Source organism: Micromys minutus, assembly GCF_963924665.1.
Source record: "Micromys minutus genome assembly, chromosome: 13".
Lineage (NCBI taxonomy): Eukaryota > Metazoa > Chordata > Mammalia > Rodentia > Muridae > Micromys > Micromys minutus.
Window position 1 is genome coordinate 56,795,437 of NC_137982.1, and position 19,675 is coordinate 56,815,111.

Consider the following 19,675-nt stretch of genomic DNA (forward strand, 5'->3'; position numbering starts at 1 on the left):
TGGGGAACTAAGCGTATCTACTTCAAAGTCTGAGATGCCAGGAAAGCAAGAGGCTCCCAGAACTGAACAGGGAGCTGAAATGCCCAAAAAGGGGAGTGAGAACCTTTAGAGAGCATATCCAGTGGATAGACACGACCCCTAGTTAAAGAATGGGGACACCCATACCCATCCAAAATCCATATTCCTCTTATCAAAAGGAAATTCAGTGATAAAGAATGAGCAGAGACTGAAGGAAAGGCCATTCAGACACATCCTCACCTAGGCATCCATCCAATCTGCAGACACCGGATCTAGACACTATTGCTGATGCCAAAATTTCTTACTGACAGGAGCCTGGTATAGCTGTCCCCAAGAGGCTCTTCCAGAACCTGACCAAGACATATGAGGATTCTATCAGCCAACTGTTGGACTGAACACAGGGACCCCAATGAAAGAGTGAAGGGAAAAACTGAAGAAGCTAAAGGGGTTTGCAACCCAATAGGAAGAACAAAAATGTCAACCAACTAGAGCCTCCCAGAGCTCTCAGGGACTAAGTAACCAATGAAAGAACACACTTGGAAAGACTCATGGCTCCAGATGCATATATAGCAGAGGAGAGCCCCTTGGTCCCTTGGAGACTAGATGTCCCAGGGTAAGGAAATGCGAGGACAGTGAAGCTGGAATGAGTGGATGGGTGGAGGAGTTCCCTCATAGAAGTAGGAGAGAAAGGGGAAAATGGGATAGGGGTTTTCAGGGAGTTTGCAGAGGGGAAATTGTGAAGGGGGATAACATTAGAAATGTAAATAAATTAAATAAGAGAAAATAACCTAGACAGCAACAAACCAAATAATCCAATTTTAAAATGAGGGTATAGATCTGAACACAGAATTATCAGGAGAGAAATCTCAAATGGCTGAGAAACACTTAAAAAATATTCAACATCCTTAGCCATCAGAAAGTACAAATCAAAGGTACTCTGATTCTCTATCTTATACCTGTCAGACTGGCTAAAATTAAAAACAGAAGTGACAACACTTGCTGGTGTGGATGTGAAATAAAAGGAATACTCTTCCATGGTTGGTGGGAGTGCACTCTTATACAGTCACTTTGGAAACCAATACTGTGTTTCCACAAAAATTGGAATTGATCTACCCCAAGACCCCATAAAACTCTCCTAGCATATACTGAAGGATGTTCTATCCTTCCATGGGGACATTTGTTTAGCTATGTTCATAGCAGCTTAATTTGTAATAGCCAGAAGGCAGAATCTACCTAAATGTCCCTGAAATGAACAATAAATAAAAAATAAAATTGTATGTTTACACTATTGAGTATTACTCAGATGTTTAAAAATGACATCATTAAATTTGCTGACAAATGAATGGAAATGGAAAACAATTTCATGTGTGAGGTATTCCAGACTCAGGAAGAAACACATAGTATATATTCATTTCTAAGTGGCTATTAGCTCTTTTTAAAAATAAAATAGTGCATTTTATTGAATATTTTCTATATCTACATTTCAGATGTTATCTCTTCATCACTCTCCCATCCCTGCTTCCCCCTCCCCTTGCTTCCATGAAGATGCTCTCACTCTCAACCAACCTCTCCCACCTCAGTGCCTTGGCATTCCCCCACACTGGGAAAAGGAGCCTTCATTGAACCAGAGGATTCTCCTCCCATTGATGACAGATAATTCCATCTTCTGCTACATGTGCAACTGGAGCCATAGGTTTCTTACTGTTAATCTGTAGGTTGGTGTTTAGTCCCTGGAAGCTCTTGGCGATTTGGTTGGTTGATATTGTTGCTCTTCTCAGGGGGTTGCAAACCCTTTCATCTCCTTCAGTGTTTTCTCTAGCTCCTCCATTGAAGTTCCCATGCTAACACTAATGGTTATGTACATCTGTATCTGTATGGCTCTAGAAGAGACTCCAAGGAGGCATCCATATCAGGATCCTGCCAGTAAGTATTTCTTGACATCAACAACAGTGCATTGGATTGGTGGCTGCATTTGGGATGGATCCCCAGGTGAGACAGTCTCTAGATGATCTTTTTTCTCAGTCCCTGCTCCTCTACTTGTCCTGTCTTTCCTCCCATGAGTGTGTTGTTCTTCCTTCTAAGAAAGACTGAAGCATCCACATTCTGGTCTTCCTTCTTTTTGAACTTCATGAGGTCTGTGAATTTTTTCTTCATTATTCTGAGCTTTTGGACTACTATCCACTTAGCGGCGAGTGCATATAATGTGTGTTCTTTTGTGACTGTGTTACCATGTTCAGGATAATAATTTCTAGTCCCATCCATTTGCCAAAAAAATTCATAAAGTCATTATTTTTAATAGCTGAGTATTATTCCATTATGTAAATGTACCACATTTTCTGTATCCTTTACTCTGTTGAAGAACATACTAAGGCTATCTACCAAATAATTATTTTCATATTTGACCACTTTCTTCTTCTGAAGCTGACTATCAATGTCCAGCTATGAAAGTATTTAAATTCAGGAATCAAAAGCCCCCTTTTGGTTACCCGTGTAACATGTCCAATCAAAATTAAACACCTCATCCTAACTTAGAGCTTTCCCCTTTACCTTTATAAACTACAATTTCTTTATGGGCCATATCTGTCTCTCTCAGTCTAAAGGAAGCAGCCCTTTGCCCTTTGGGGCAAATACTCCTCCTCTCTCTCCCTTGCTCTTTTCCCATCCTTCATTGTCCTCTATCTTCTGGCTCTGTTTTTTATTGTGACCTATGTTTCTCTGGAACAAATAAATCTTCTTTGTGAAGAGAACTTGGTCATCATTGTGTTGCTTTATCTGTATTATATGGTAGATATATGTCTAATTTTTGAAGAACTTCTCTAATGGTATTACCAGTTTGTATTCCAGGCTGTTGTTTTCTTTTCTTTTCTTGTCTCCATTTCTGCCTGCATTTGTAGTCATTTTTATTTAGTGTCTTAGCCTTTATGACTGTGGTAAATTTAGTTACAATGTGATTTTAATTTTCATTTCCCTGAATGCTAAGGATATTGAACATTCAAAAAAAATTATCATGTTAAAATTTCTTATTGTGTGAACTCTGTTGTTTATATGTTTCATTTTATTTATTCAAGATTATTGTGTTCTATAAATCAACTCTCTATTAGAATAGCTTGTAGAAAGTTTTCCAAATCTGTAGGCTGCCTTTTTTCTTGAATGTTATATCTTTTGTTCTACAGAAACTTCTTAATTTTGGGAATAAGTGTCTTTTGTTTGTAGTTATTGGTTGCTGTACTACTGAGTTATGTTCAGAATATTCTTTCTCATGTGAAGAAAATTGAAGCATATACAACTCTGTGTGTGTCTGAAAATGTAAGTGTGCAGGTGATGGGTGGATAGGTGAATGTGGGTGTGGGTTAATGTTTGTGTGTGTGTGTGTGTGTGTGTGTGTGTGTGTCTGTGTGTGTGTGTGTGTGTGTGTGTGTGTGTGTCTGTGTGTGTACCTATAGAGTCTAGAAGAAAGCAGTGAGTTTCATGGAGCATGAGTTACAGGTGGTTGTAGTCAAACAACATAAGTGATGAGAAGCAAACTCATGTCTTTTGAAAGAGAAGAAAGCCCCCTTAGCTGCTGAGCCATGCCCTATCTTAACTCTATTCATTATAAACAAGGCCTGACATCCTGATCCCTGTTAACCACTCTGGAAATCAGTCTGGTAGTTCCTCAGAAAAATGGACATAGTACTACCTGAAGACCCATTTATTCCACTTCTGGGCACTTACCCCAGAGATGCTCCAACATACAACAAAGATACATGCACCACAATGTTCATTGCAGCTCTATTTATAATAGCCAGAAGCTGGAAAGAACCCAGATGTCCTTTAGTAGATGAGTGGATACAAAAACTGTGGTATGTTTAGACAATCGAGTACTACTCAGCTATCAGAAACAATGACTTAACGAAATTCTTAAGAAAATGGATGCATCTAGAGAATATCATCCTGAGTGAGATAACCCAGTCACAAAAGAACAGACATAGTATGCAGTCACTGATAATGGAATACTAACCCCAAAAAGCTCTCAACACCCCAGAAACAACTCACAGACTGTGTGAAGTTCAAGAAAAAAAGAATATATTTTAATTAAAATAGAACTGTATCACATACCCCTTTCTTTCCTACAGCCCCTCCCAGTTTCTCTCCTATCTCCTCAAATTAATAACCCCTTTTCCTATATTATTGTTACATATATACATATGTGTATGTATATGTACCCACAAATACTTAATTACAACCTTAAAAATGTATTCATATACTTTTATGCAAAAATGCTTAAAAATTTGTACATTTATCTTTGTTTTTAAAAATAAAGTTTTTTTCAATAAGAAAAAAAAGAATATCTTGTTTATCCATCTATAATGATTGAAATTTTTTTCTGTGGGATTGAAGGCAAAATGGGGGTTATGATCTCTGTGACTAGGTAACGTGAGGAGAGTGGCGCTGGCTGATATTGGGATGTAAATAAGTAAATAATTAAATTAATTAAAAAAAGAATAGGGTTATAATTATAGACTGGGTTATGCATGGCATTTCAAAAGGAGATTGGAACTCTGGTCCTTATGCTTGTGCAAGAAAATCTAATATGGACTTAGCCATCGTCCCATCTAGTATATCTGGTAGATTTAGTCAAGGATAGAAATATATCATTCACTGAGTACACTAATGTCATAGTCTGTAAAGAGATGGTATATAGTTTGGCAATGTCATGAAGGGGTTTAGACTCAAGCTTGTAACATATTTTGTTTGAATTTAAGAAGCACCTTTGAGGGTTACAGGTCCTCCTCATGATTCATGTGGATATTTCACACCCAAATCATGTTTTTATGTGAACCAGGTAAACATATTGAATGAGTCATGAATGATTAGTCTTATAAACTAAACGATCCACCTACAGATTTGTTTGTCAGTGAACAATCTAGAAAGTATCTGTCTTATAAAAGTGGGTTTGGCTCTGTTTCTTATGTTTCTTCTCTGTATTTATGTCTAATGTGGCATTAGCATCTATGTGTAGGATCTCCAGAGCTCAAGACTCTTCAGATGCAACTTCCTGTTTTGGTGCTCACAGCCACTAGAACTGTGGAAGTAATACTTTCAATATTTGTAAATTCTTCATCCAAATATTTGGTTATAATAACAAAACAGAATTTAGAAAAACATTCAAAATAATTGGAACATTTGGGAAAATAAATACATGTCAAACTGCTATAAAAAGTAATAAGTTTGCTTTCCCTCAAGAGATATCCCTCCCCAGTGTCAGTCCTAGGAGGATATTTTAAGTTGATCCATTTACCCAAGCAAAACATATAAGGGGGATTCTAGAAATCTTGTAGGTTTAAGTTATTTGCCGTGTTGCTTAATACCTGCCTAAATGGTACTCAGTTTTTATATATGAAATGCTACTGAAATATTTCTAATCATACACAGGTTGGTAACAAATGGGTAGATCAAATAAGTTTACATCTTAATTTTATTTATCATTACTCATTATCGGTATAGTTTAGACATAATGTGTATAAAATGGCTAGAGAAAATAAAGCATAGAATCCCAGTACTCACTGGTTTTTATGATTACCTTTTATTGTTTGGTTACTTTTAATAATATTTATTTATTATAAATAGATTAAAATTTTATTTTACTTATAATAAATACTTTTACAAAAATACATTAAAATATATATTACTAAGGTATGCTAAGTGACATATAGTAAACTATTAATTTAGTAGTGTATTGAAGAGCAGAGAAATTAAATCAAAGCAGACCTAGCATGAAACCTACTCAAACTAGAAAATATGATGTGGAGCCTTGACTCAGTGAAGATCTGGCAGCAGATAAAGACAGAATATACATTGTTGCTTTATATCTGAAAAGAAATCCTCACAATATTTGTAATTTGCTTTGAGATAGTTTTATATGTTTAAATATGGGTTTGCCATTAGATGATGAGTAATTCAGTTAAATAATCTTCAAGTGCTTTCTACTTTATTGCAGAAGCCATACTTCTGTGATCATAGAATCAGTACAAGAGTCCTGTATTCATTATTTTTATCTATCTCCTGATGATAAAATCTCTCAGGGTTTCCTAAATTAAACATTTGTCAAGTGGAAACACCATATATATATATTGGTTTTGTCCATGTTGGGGCAGGTCTTCCTTAGTGCCACATAGTCAGATCTTACTTTTTAAGCATGATATTCATTATCAATATTTAAATAGAAATAGAATCTCACACATGCAGCACTGATGCTATATTAATAAGAGGAGAGATGATCTGCAAAATTATAAACAATCTATATTCACATTTGTCTTCAAATATAAGAATTTTTATTATATTCTAACAGTTTTTATGATAAAATATAAAAAATAATTAAAACTATATTCTAAGACAATTATTTTATTTATTTATTTATTTAAATTTAATTTTTTATTTTACAACAAAGTTTTATATAGTCCAGGATGAATTTGAACTCCCTATATAGCTACAAATAAAAATGAAACCACAGATCCTTGTGTTATGAGCCATTTGAGTACTGGAATTACAAGCTTCATCACCTTTCCAGTCTATATGTTGCTAGAAATCAATGCAGAACACTGTTGTTTAGACAAATACTCTGTGTCATATCATGTAAAGTTTCTTATTTAGATTTTAGATAGCTTTATATATATTGTTACTCTTTAGTTAATTTTTAATTAAACAGTGCATTATCACTAGCTTAGATCTTAAAGTTTTGTTAAGTTAGTCCAACAATCTACAGTCATATTGAGTTATTCTGAGAGACTTTAATTAGTAGCCTTTTCTAGTATCAATGAGCAAAATTTCTTCGTAAATTGAGTGAAAAGCAATTGGTACCATTGTAGATGAGAGTCTGTGTATCTTCCCTTAAATAAAAAATGTTCTTTTTTTTTTTTTGCTTTTTACTTTTTCTTTTCAGATTAACTAGTGACTAGTGAAAACTTACAGATATCACCCAAGAAAATGATAGTCAAGACAGCATAATGCTGCAAGTTAAAATGGAGGTGTGAAAATAATACTTGTTTTACACATGGTATCCATTCATCAGAAAGTAGAATGAGGACATTACTCTGCTCAGCACCCTATTTTAAAGATGTTCAAGTTTTCATTAGAGAAAATTGATACTATGTTTTGTAGAATGTGAATATATATTACAACTTTGTCAGTTAAAAGGGAAGAATAAATGCACTGGTATTCTTTACTGTCCACTTCTTTGCCCTATAACTAGTCTAGGTGGATAGTGCCTCTCTAGGATGCTAAGATAATTTAAAGTCTCTTTCTAATACTCCATGAGAGAAGTATACATTTTTTTCTCCCAAAATATTGGTAACAACAGCTAATATGCCACCATTTCTTCATAAATGAAAACTGTAGATCAGTATCGGATAAACATGTCTGTGATGACAATTTGGACAGTAAGGAAAGTTCACCTTTGATACGCACTACGAATAAGGTTTGCATGGGCTACAAGAAGTGTAAAGAAATACAATCTGACACTTGTAAAGTGCTATATAGAAACTCTTATTGCTATTGTTATGTATTGGTGGCAGTAATTACTACATTTTAGAATAAATTGCAAAATATCTAGACATGTAAAACACTGTTAATCATTTAAAAATAGTTTCTAATATAAAGAATGGTTCTGTTTAGAAAGAACTTTTGTAGATTGGTAGGTCTAATTTATTCATTTAATTTTAGTTTGACAGACTTTAATAATATTATCAGAAGTGGGAAGATGCTAAATTTTACAGACGTGACTGAATTTGTCCTTTTGGGCTTAACCAACAGAAAGGAACTGCAAGTCCTCTTATTTGTCATCTTTCTCATGGTCTATATCATAACCATGTTGGGCAACATTGGCATGATGATATTAATTAAGATCAGTCCACAGCTCAGCAGCCCAATGTACTTTTTCCTGAGCCATTTGTCATTTGTTGATGTGTGGTTTTCCTCCAACATCACTCCTAAAATGCTGGAAAACTTGCTGTCAAAGACAAAAACAATTTCTTACGCTGGTTGCTTGGTACAGTGCTTCTTCTTCATTGCCCTTGTTCATGTGGAAATCTTCATTCTTTCTGTCATGGCCTTCGACAGGTACATGGCAATTGGGAAGCCTCTGCTCTATGGCAGCAAAATGTCCAGGGTGGTTTGCATTCGCCTTATTTCTTTCCCCTATATATATGGGTTTCTGACTAGTCTGGCTGCAACCTTATGGACTTATGGCTTGTACTTCTGTGGGAAAACTGAGATCAACCACTTCTACTGTGCAGATCCACCCCTCATTAAAATGGCCTGTGCCGGGACTTTCACGAAGGAATATACAATGCTCTTTCTTGCAGGCATTAACTTCATATATTCCTTGATTGTTGTCATCATCTCCTACCTGTTCATTCTCATTGCCATCCTCAGAATGCGCTCAGCAGAAGGCAGGCGCAAGGCATTTTCTACCTGTGGGTCTCACCTCACAGCTGTTGGCATATTTTATGGCACTCTTATCTTCATGTATCTCAGACGACCAACTGAAGAGTCAGTGGAGCAAGGAAAGATGGTGGCTGTGTTCTATACCACAGTGATCCCCATGTTGAATCCTATGATCTACAGTCTGAGGAACAAGGATGTCAAGGAAGCCATGGACAAAGTGATGACCAAGAGGTTATTAACAAAATAAAATTAAACATTTTGGGTTTTGTTTGTCAGGAAAAATAAAAGGGTACTATTTCGAGCATATGGATAGGAATGCTAAGATTCTTTATGGGTAGGAAGAAGAAAATAAGGCACACAAAATATAAAAAAAACAAATAAATTGTGAGCTGTTGATAGATGCATTGAAAATTGATTCCAATTGATAAAATGAATGTAATGGCTCTACTTGAAACTCTTAAGCCACTAGGTTAAATATTAATATGTTTACATAATAATATGAAATATATTATTTTTATTTAAATTTGTATTCAGTAATTATCTGAGGTTTTTAATCCATTTGGCAATTGATCTTGGCAGACATGAGATAGCATGCTTAAGTTATATTCTTATACAATAACTAGAATAATTTTTATTATGCTTATAAGATTTTTTTCACAGATTTTAAAAGTTACTAAATCAAAACAACCCTGAGATTCCACCTCACACCAGGCAGATTGGCCAAGATCCAAAACTCCGATGACAATAGATGCTGGCGAGGATGTGGAGAAAGAGGAACACTTCTCCACTGTTGGTGGGGTTGCAAACTAATACAACCACTCTGGAAATCAGTCTGGCGATACCTCAGAAAATTGGACATAATACTACCTGAAGACCCAGCTATTCTACTTCTGGGCATTTACCCCAAGGATACTCCAACATACAACAAAGATACATGCACCACAATATTCACTGCAGCTCTATTTATAATAGACAGAAGCTGGAAAGAACCTAGATGTCCTTCAGTAGATGAATGGATGCAAAAATTGTGGTACATTTACACAATGGATTACTACTCAGCTATCAGCATCCTGAGTGAGATAACCCAGTCACAAAAAAAAAAAAAAAACAAAAAAAAAAACAGACATAACATGCAGTCACTGATAATGGGATTCTAACCCCAGAAAGCCCTGAACACCCCAGAAACAACCCACAGACTGTGTGAAGATGAAAAAAAAAAAAAGAAAAAAAAAGAATATATTTTAATTAAAATAGAACTGTATCACATCCCCCCTTTTTTCCTACAGCCCCTCCCAGTTTCTCTCCTATCTCCTCAAATTAATAACCTCTTTTCCTATATTATTGTTACATAAATACATATGTATATGTATAGGTACCCACAAATACTTAATTATAACCTTATAAAATGTGGTTTGTATACTTTTATGCAAAAATGCTTAAAAAGCTGTACATTTATCTTTGTTTTTTAAAATAAAGTTTAAAAGTTACTAAAGTCTTACATTTGAAAAAATCCGTGTTTTAAAAATTATATTGGAATCTGTCAAATAAATTTTAACACAACATGTTTTATATTGTTCACTTATATAATTCGAGAATATGTAGATGATTTAACAACTTACTTTATTTAAAGTTATGTTTTTAAAAAACAGCTTTGTGGTATAAAAATATACAGCTAAATGAGTATTTCCTTATTTGCAGTAATTTTTCTTGAGCTATTGCATATTACATCCTAATTTCTTGGTGGAAATGTGTTCATACAATGAACTTTATTCACAATAGGTATGAGGAAGTTTAAGACAGTTTTAGCTGTTGAAAGATGCAGAGGATTGCTCGGTCTAGACTCAGAGAGGTTGTGTCTAACCCTCAACAGACTTCGGGCCCTAGGAAATGGGGAGGCCTGGTGGGATGGAGTGGTGAGGACATTCCCTTGGAGAAGAGAGGTGTGGGTTCTAAAGCAGTTGGGAGTGTGAAAGGGGAGGGAAGTAAAGTCTGGACTTTTAAGAGAAAGATTATGGAATAATTAAAAAAGAAATTTCTTAAAGGGAAATTGTAGAAATAATTATTTTTTTATTTATTTACATTTCAAATGTTATCTCCCTTCCCAGTTTCCCTTCCACTATCTCTCTATCTCCTCTTCCTTCGCCGTGCCTCTTTGAGGGTGTGATCCCCCATCCGCCCACCCTCTCTGTAACTTGGGAAATCAATCCTCCACAATAAGAATGGGCTCCCTTCCCAATGATGCCAGCTAAGGCCATCCTCTGCTATGTATCCAGGTGTAGCCATGGGTACCCCCTGTGTGTGCTTTGGTTGGTGGTTTAGTCCCTGGGAGCTTTGGGGCGTCTGGTTGTTTGATATTGCTGTTAGTTTTATGAGGTTGCAAACCCTTTCAGCTCCTACAGTCACTGCCCTAACTTGCCTCATCAAGGTCCCTACACTTTGTCCAACTTTTGGCTATGTATATCTGCATCTGTATTGGTCCGGATCTGGCAGAGAATCACAGCTATACCGGCTCCTGTCCCTAAGCACTTTTTGGTATCTGCAATAGTGTCTGGGTTTGTCATCAGCAGATGGAATGGATCTCAAGATGGGGCAGTCCCTGGATGGCCTTTCTTTCAGTTTCTGCTCTAGTCTTTGTCCCTGCATTTCCTTTTGACAGGAGAAATACTGGATTAATATTTTTGAGGTAGGTGTGTAGCCCCATACTTATGTTTTTCATTCTTCATTGAACTGGAGTAATGGCTGAGTGGTTAAGACTGCTCTTTCAGAGGTCCTGAGTTCACTTCCCAGCAACCAGAAGGTGGCTCACCACCATCTGTAATGGGATCCATGCCTCTTCTGGTGTCTGAAGACAGCTACAGCATACTCATTCTTCATGTGTAGTTGGTGTTTAAAGAGATAGGCAATCTATGCTATTTGAGATCATAGCAAACACATGACGAACCTTTTTAACGATCTTTATATATCAAAATTAGTAAAAGAATATTTGTACAATTTTATACCAAGTATTAAAACTGTAGCCTTAATTATAGATGTGCTTTACCTACTAGTTTTTTTCTTAATTTACTGTATACTTTTAGTTCTATCCATTTGCCCAAATTCTTACAAGACTTTATCATTTGAACCTTGCTTTTACATCTGAAATTGACACAAAGATGCATCTTGCTTGGATTGTTGAAATAATTTATACTCAAACATGATGCTCTTTAGAGTAGTTACATAGAAGAATAGACAGCCAATATTTTTGGGATCCATAATTGTCATTTTGTGAAGAAAAATGGACAGAAGCATGTGGAAGTAGAAGACCAGCAGGATAATGTCAAGAATATTAATCTCTCAGTGTTCAAAACATTTATTCTCACAAGTTTACTCAACTTCCACCTAGGAGACATTGATAGATTTTAGTCATTTTTTTCATAATTATTTTAGGAGTTCCTTTGGGAGATTATCTCACTGTTCTTAATGAGTATGATGATAACATAAATACTGAGAAATGACTTTTCTTTTCTCTTTTCCTGTTAAGGTAGGTCAGTATGTTTTGGGATAGTTGAAGTAAAGATTGATATATTTGGATGTCGGAGTTGTAAGTGAAACATTGAAAAGAAAATTATTACATCTTCATTGACTTATTTTTTATCAAAAAAGTGTTAGGCTGCTACTTATTTTATTTTAAAATATACATGAATGAATTGGGTATATTTTAAAACAAAATTGGCATAAGTAATCATTAATGTACAATTTGTTTTTTATCTTTATGTGAAAACTACAATGTTGATGCTAAAATTTTTCTTTTCTGTAAATTATAGACTCTACTGTTTTCATAGGTGATATTCATTTTTCTAATAAATTGATGTTATTACAGAAGTCACTTGTCATTTGATTATATGTCAGGGAGATTATCAAAATTTAGGGTAGAATAAAGAAGTAAGGGCCTTTTGTCTCCTAAATTAATTAATAAAAGTTTAAGTAGAAAGTGAACAGTTTGTATATGTGTTGGAGAATAGTCTACAATAAATGTTAATTGGAATTTACATGCAATAGTCTAAGTTACTGAAAAATATTGAAATGACTATATTAAATGTACAAAAGTGGTACTAAATTTGTTACTAAATAGCATGGCTCACCAGTTAGACATCTGGCCCAGGAGATCTGCTAAACCTTTCATTATTTCCTCATTTATGAAATGTAGATGCAGATAGAAAAGTTTATAAATGTTTTTCTTTGCAGAAAATATACTCTATATTAAGGCAATGCCAAATTTTACAGATGTAACTGAATTTCTTCTTGTTGGATTGACAAGACGTCAGGAATTCCAGGTTCTCTTTTTTGTGGTGTTCTTAGCTGTTTACATGGTCACTCTGTTGGGCAACATTGGTATGATAATTTTGATCAACATCAGTCAGCAGCTTCAGAGTCCTATGTATTTTTTTCTAAGTCACTTGTCTTTTGTGGATGTGTTGTTCTCCTCCAATGTTACACCCAAAATGCTGGAAAACTTACTCTCAGAAACAAAAACTATTTCTTACGTCGGGTGTCTGGTGCAATGCTACTTTTTCATTGCTCTGGTGCACGTGGAGGTCTATGTTCTGGCTGTGATGGCCTTTGATCGTTACATGGCTATCTGCAACCCTTTGCTCTACAGCAGCAAGATGTCCAAGGTTGTCTGTGTCCGCCTCATTTCTGTGCCTTATGTTTATGGATTCTCTGTGAGTCTGATTTGCACTCTGTGGACATATGGTTTATATTTCTGTGGAAATGTTACAATCAATCACTTCTATTGTGCTGATCCTCCTCTCATCAAGATTGCCTGTGGAGGTGTGCATATCAAAGAGTACACCACGATTGTTATTGCTGGGATTAACTGCACATACTCTTTGTCAGTGGTTCTCATTTCATACTTGCTCATTGTAGTGGCCGTGTTACGCATGCACTCGGCTGACGGCAGGAGAAAGGCATTTTCCACCTGTGGCTCCCACTTAACAGTCATTTCCATGTTTTACGGAACCCTTATATTCATGTATGTCAGAAGGCCAACGGAAGAGTCTGTGGAACAGGGAAAGATGGTGGCTGTATTTTATACCAGTGTGATTCCCATGCTGAACCCCATGATCTACAGTCTCAGAAACAAAGATGTGAAAGAAGCAGTCAGCAAGATAATTGCTAAGGCAAACTTGAGGAAATGAAATCAAAACATGTTTTAGAAGTATGTTTATCCAAATGTGTTGAACAAGCACAGAATTCTCAGCTTGAAAACTATTCTACATATAACCCTTATCCAAACTCAAAAGATTCGGTTATCCACAGTGATGCTTTACAGAATGATTGTAGTTTATTAAGCATGTGCTATCTTACATACTCAACTATATTATAAAAACATACTATTTACTAATTTGTGTTAATTCAGTTATTGAAGATATTTGCAAGTAAATGTGGATTAACAACTATTGAAATGTAAGTCCCCTAGTAGAGTTGAATGTTATGTCTTAAGGCTTTTGTTAACTATATTTGTCTTCACTATAAAACCTATAGTTCCAGTAGGAATAACTGAACTGACTTATTTCGAAAGTATAGAATGTTTTTTCCGATGTGTCTAGAATTTTAATGATTTCATCTCATGTTCATTATAAGCAAATATTATTCTTGGTCCTTAATATAGTAAACATTATATAAAACATTCAATTCTTTCCCCAAAAAGAGTAAATGTATATTATAAGAAATAAAATTTTAATGTACTTCAGGTCCTCATAAATGGTTTATGCATACATTTTTGTATTTTTATTAATTTATTTATTTTTTAAAATATTATTATACCTCACAAAATTTGTTACATAAAATATATATAATAAATACACAATTTTTTCCTTTTCTTCATTATTATTTTTATTGAAGGACCAAGGCTTCCATATTTTTGTATTTCTTGTTTTTGAGCTTCATAAGGTCTGTGAGTTGTTTCTTCGATATTGTTTCTAGAGCTTTCAGGGCCTAGTATCCAATTATCAGTGACTGCATATTATGCTTGTTCTTTTGTGACTGGGTTATCTCACTCAGGATGATAGTCTCTAGTTCTATCAATTTTGCCAGGAATTTCATAAAGACAATGTTTCTAATAGCTGAGGAGTAAGCACTCCATTGTGTAAATGTACTGCACTTTCTGTATCCATTCCTCTGCTGAAGGACATTTGGGTTCTTTCCAGCTTCTGACTATTATAAATAAGTCTGCTATGAACATGGTGGAGCATGTGTTCTTATTTTATGTTGGAGAATTTTGGGGTATATGCTCAGGAGTGGAATAGCTGAGTATTCAGGTAGTACTATGTCCAATTTTCTGAGGAACCACTAGATTGATTTCCAGAGTGGTTGTACCAGTTTACAACCCTACCAACAGTGGAGGAGTGTTCCTATTTCTTCAAATCCTTGCCAGTGTCTACTGTCATCTGAATTTTTGATCTTAGCCATTGTGACTGGTATGAGGCAGAATCTCAGGGTTGTTTTGATTTGCCATTCAATATTTCTCAGTTGTGAATTCTTTGTTTAGCTCTGTACCCCAATTTTAATAGGATTGTTTGATTCTCTGGAGCCTAACTTCTTGAGTTCTGTGTATATATTGGATATTAGAACTCTATCAGATGTGAGATTGGTAAAGATCCTTTCCCAGTTTGTTGGTTGCCATTTTGTTTTCTTGAGAGTGTCCTTAGCCTTACAGAAACTTTAAAATTTCATGAGGTTCCATTTATTGATTCTTGATCTTAGATCATAGGCCATTGGTGTTTTGTTTAGGAATTTTTTCCCTGTGACTATGTGTTCTAAGCTTTTTCCCACTTTGTCTTCTAATAGTTTCAGTGTACCTAGTTTAATGTGGAGATCTTTGATCTACTTGCACTTGAGCTTTGTACAAGGAGATACGAAAGGATAAATTTTGATTCTTCTGCATGCTGACTGCCTGTTGAACCAACACCATTTGTTGAAAAGGCTGTCCTTTTTCCATTGAATGTTTTTAGCTCTTTTGTCAAAGATCAAGTGACCATAGGTGTGAGGGTTCATCAGAGAATAGAATTTTTATGATCCTTATATGCAAAGAATATTACAAAATGTTCATAGACAAATGAAATTTTAGTAAGTATGCTGCATGGAGAATATGCAAGTATCTTAGCATAACCTAAGGTGTCTCACTAAATATATACTTACTTTTAATGCTGCTTGTGTTTTTTATTGGTTCAAATCTCAGTCACTGATAAAATCCTTTTATCATCATCTTTAAATATCTGCCTCCACTCCGAGAGGGACTACAGGTAGCAATTGGTTTCTGAAGGAAAAGTCATTGTGCTCTCCACTGATATCACCTGTGATTCTTTTGATTTCTCCAATAAAGAAGGTTCTACCTGTTCACATGCAATCAAAGTTAATCAAACTAAGAAGAACATACACACCTAGATACACACACACACACACACACACACACACACACACACATACACACACACACACACATTCATGTGTGCACAACCACACATGAAATTAAAGTAATAATAAAAAGCAAGAACTACATGCTGACAAGACCCTGATATAGCTGCCTCCTAAGAGGCTGTGCCAGATCATGATGAATACAGAGGCAGATGCTCACAGCCAACCACTGAACTGAAAACAGGGTTCCCAATAAGGATATAGAGAATGGATTACAGGAGCTGAAGACGTTTGAAACACCATAAGAATGACAATACCAATGAACCAGAGCTCCCAGGAACTAAACCAATATCCAAAAGGTACACATGGACATACCCATGGCTCCAGCTGCATGTGTAGCGGAGGATGGCCTTGCTGCGCATCAATGATAACAGAAGCCCTTGGCCCTGTGAATACCTCATGCCTCATTGTAGAAGAATGTCAGGGCAAAAAGTTTGGAAGGGGGCTATGGGTGGGTGCATAGGGGAGCACCCTCACAGAATCAGGGGAAGGAAGGATGGGATAGGGGGTTTATGGGGGGGAAAACTTGGAAAGGGGATAACATTTTAAATGTAAATAAAATATATACAATAAAATTTTTTTTAAATGTTGGAAAGAAAAAAGGGTATCAGAGGGAATGTAATTAGAGAGATGAAAATGCTTAAAGTTTACTGTATACATTTTGAAATGGTCATAGAATACACAATTGCAGTCACTGTACTGGTTATGTTTATTAAGATATAAAAGCATGTGTTTAGGGCAATATATTATCCACACTCTAACTCCTATCTTACTATAACTTTGTATTTAAAGTTAAATCAGTTATAACAACTAGGATATCAGAAGGGTCCCTTCAATTGCATATCAATTTTTAGCATGTGTTATGTTTTTTATCATTTCTGCATTAAGAGTTCATTTTTTGAATTAGTGACGTTCTAGTCAGATTAGCACCTTAAGAAAAGCCAGTTGGGAGGGCGCAGAACAGGGCCCGGCCCACTTGAGACCCGGATCAGCAGCTCCTAAAGGTTTAAAGACTGGGGAGTAGGAGATCTGGGCAGCCAGGGAGCAGAGAGATCTCTGCGGAGTGAGCACTAAAGCACACTCCCTGTCCTGCCTGATCTAGGGACCAGGAACACAACTTTGGAACTTCTGTTTCCACCCAGAGGTGACTTCAGGGCACAGAACAGGGCTCGGCCAATCAGACACCTGTACCAGTGGAGATCCAGGAATACAAACCAGATACAAGAGAAAGGCAAGAACATATCACTGATAACAAGATGGAAAGAGGAAAGCGAAAGAGTGTATCCCAAGGAAACCAAGACAACCTGGCAATACCAGAACCCAGCTCTCCCATAACAACAAACATTGGAATGCCAAACACTCCAGAAAAAGAAGACACAAACCTAAAATCATACCTTAAGACACTGATAGAGATCCTTAAACAAGAACGGGAGGAAAAGCAAAAAGATTCAGAAGCTTTTAAAGAGGAAACAAGAAAAACACTCAAAGAACTCAAAGAACTAGAGGAAAACAGAAACAAAGACATGAAGGAATGGAAGAGGGAAATTAAAATGAAATTGACACAATAAAGAAAACACTAAAAGAGAAAACCCTAGAGGTAGAACACCTAAAAAAGAAATCAGGAGTCACAGAAGCAAGCATTACCAATAGACTACAAGAGATGAAAGAGAGAATCTCGGGGACAGAAGACAACATTGTAAACATAGACAAAACAGCCACAAAAGATGCAAAAAACAAAAAGCTCCTAACCCAAAATGTCCAGGAAATCCAGGACACAATGAGAAGACTGAACCTAAGGATAATAGGAATAGAAGAGGGAGAAGAGTATCAACTAAGAGGCACAGTAAATATCTTCAACAAAATCATAGAAGAAAACTTCCCTACCCTCAAGAATGAGATGACCACGAGCATAAAAGAAGCCTTCAGAACACCAAATAGGTTGGACCAGAAAAGAAATACCTCCCAACACATAATAGTCAAAACACCAAGTGTCCAAAGCAAAGAAAGAATACTAAAAGTAGTAAGGGAAAATGGTCAGGTAACATATAAAGGCAGACCAATCAGAATCACACCCGATTTCTCAACAGAGACTATGAAAGCTAGAAGAGCCTGGACAAACATCATGCACACCCTAAGAGAGCACAAGTACCAGCTCAAGTTGCTTACCCAGCAAACTATCAATCACCATAAATGGAGAGATGAAGATATTTCAAGACAAATCTAAATTTACAAAATATCTGACCACAAACCCAGCACTACAACGAATTATAGGTGGAAAACCCAATACAAAGAGGGGAACTACATCCTAGTAAAAACAAGAAAACTCCAAAGCAAGAAAACCAAAAGAAGAAAAAGACACAGACACAACTCAACCTACAAAAGCAATAATAGCAGGAAACAGAAACCACTATTCCATGATATCTATTAACATAAATGGACTCAACTCCCCAATAAAGAGACATAGGCTATCAGACTGGATACATAAACAAAATCCAGCATTTTGCTCCATACAGGAAACTCATCTTAGAGACAAAGACAGACAATATCTCAGAGTAAAAAGGTGGGAAAAAAAACTTCCAAGCAAACAGTCCCAAGAAGCAAGTTGGAGTGGCTCTTCTAATATCGAATAAAGTAAATTTCCAACCAAAAGTTATCAAAAAAGCAAGGACACTTTTTACTCAATACCGGGGAAATATGTCAGAAGGAACTCTCAATCCTTAACATATATGCTCCAAATAAAAAAGCACCCACATTCATAAAAAAAACCCTACTAAAGCTCAAAAAATACATTTCACACCACTCTCCCCAATGGACAGATCATAGTAACAGAAACTGAACAAGGACACTGCAAAACTAGCAGAGACTTTGAACCAACTAGAATTAATAGATATCTACAAAACATATCATCCTAAAGTAAAAGAATACACCTTCTTCTCATCACCCCATGGCACCTTCTCAAAAATTGAGCACATAATTGGACACGGAACAAGCCTCAATCGATATAAGAAGATTGAAATACCCCCCATGCATCCTCTCAGATCACCATGATCTACTACTACTGGTCTTTAACAACAACAAAGACAATAAAAAGCCCACATACACTAGGAAACTAAACAATGCTTTCTTAAACAATAGCAGGGTCAAAAAGAAATAAAGAAAGAAATTAAGGATTTTCTCGAATTCAACGAAAATGAAAACACAACATACCCAAACCTATGGGATGCAATGAAAGCAATACTGAGAGGAAAGTTCATAGCCCTAAGTGCTTCCAAAAAGAAACTGGAGAGAGCTTACATCAACAACCTGACAGCACAGCTAAAAGCCCCAGAACAAAAGGAAGCAGATATACCCAAGAAGAGTAGACGTTAAGAAATAATCAAAATTAGGGCAGAAATAGACCAAATATAAACAAAAAGAACCATTGAAAAAATCAACAAAACCAAGAGTTGGTTCTTTGAGAAAATCAACAAGATTGATAACTCCCTAGCCAGAATAAATAGGGGGCAAAGAGAGAGTATACAAATTAACAGAATCAGAAAGGAAAGTGGAGACATAACAACTGAAAATGAGGAAAGTCAAGAAATCATCAGAACCTACTACAAAAACTTATACTCCACAAAATTTGAAATTCTGGAGGAATGGACGAATTCCTAGACAGATACAAGATCTTAAAGTTAAACTAGGACCAGGTAAACCATCTAAATAATCCCATAACACCTAAAGAAATAGAAGAAGTCATCAAAAGCCTCCCAACCAAAAAAAGCCCAGGTCCAGC

At 35.9% G+C, this 19,675-nt stretch overlaps 2 protein-coding genes across 2 annotated transcripts; both read left to right on the forward strand.

The window, feature by feature from the left end:
- Positions 1–7,756: 7,756 nt before the first annotated feature.
- OR5M3 (olfactory receptor family 5 subfamily M member 3) lies at positions 7,757–8,689 on the forward strand (the record flags this gene model as incomplete). The annotated part of the gene is made up of 1 exon (XM_080927684.1): positions 7,757–8,689. The coding sequence occupies one exon, from the start codon at positions 7,757–7,759 to the stop codon at positions 8,687–8,689; it is 933 nt and encodes a 310-aa protein (XP_080783810.1).
- A 4,000-nt stretch (positions 8,690–12,689) lies between these two features.
- On the forward strand, positions 12,690–13,622 carry OR5M9 (olfactory receptor family 5 subfamily M member 9; the record flags this gene model as incomplete). Its single annotated transcript, XM_080927683.1, has 1 exon — positions 12,690–13,622. The coding sequence occupies one exon, from the start codon at positions 12,690–12,692 to the stop codon at positions 13,620–13,622; it is 933 nt and encodes a 310-aa protein (XP_080783809.1).
- Positions 13,623–19,675: the final 6,053 nt, after the last annotated feature.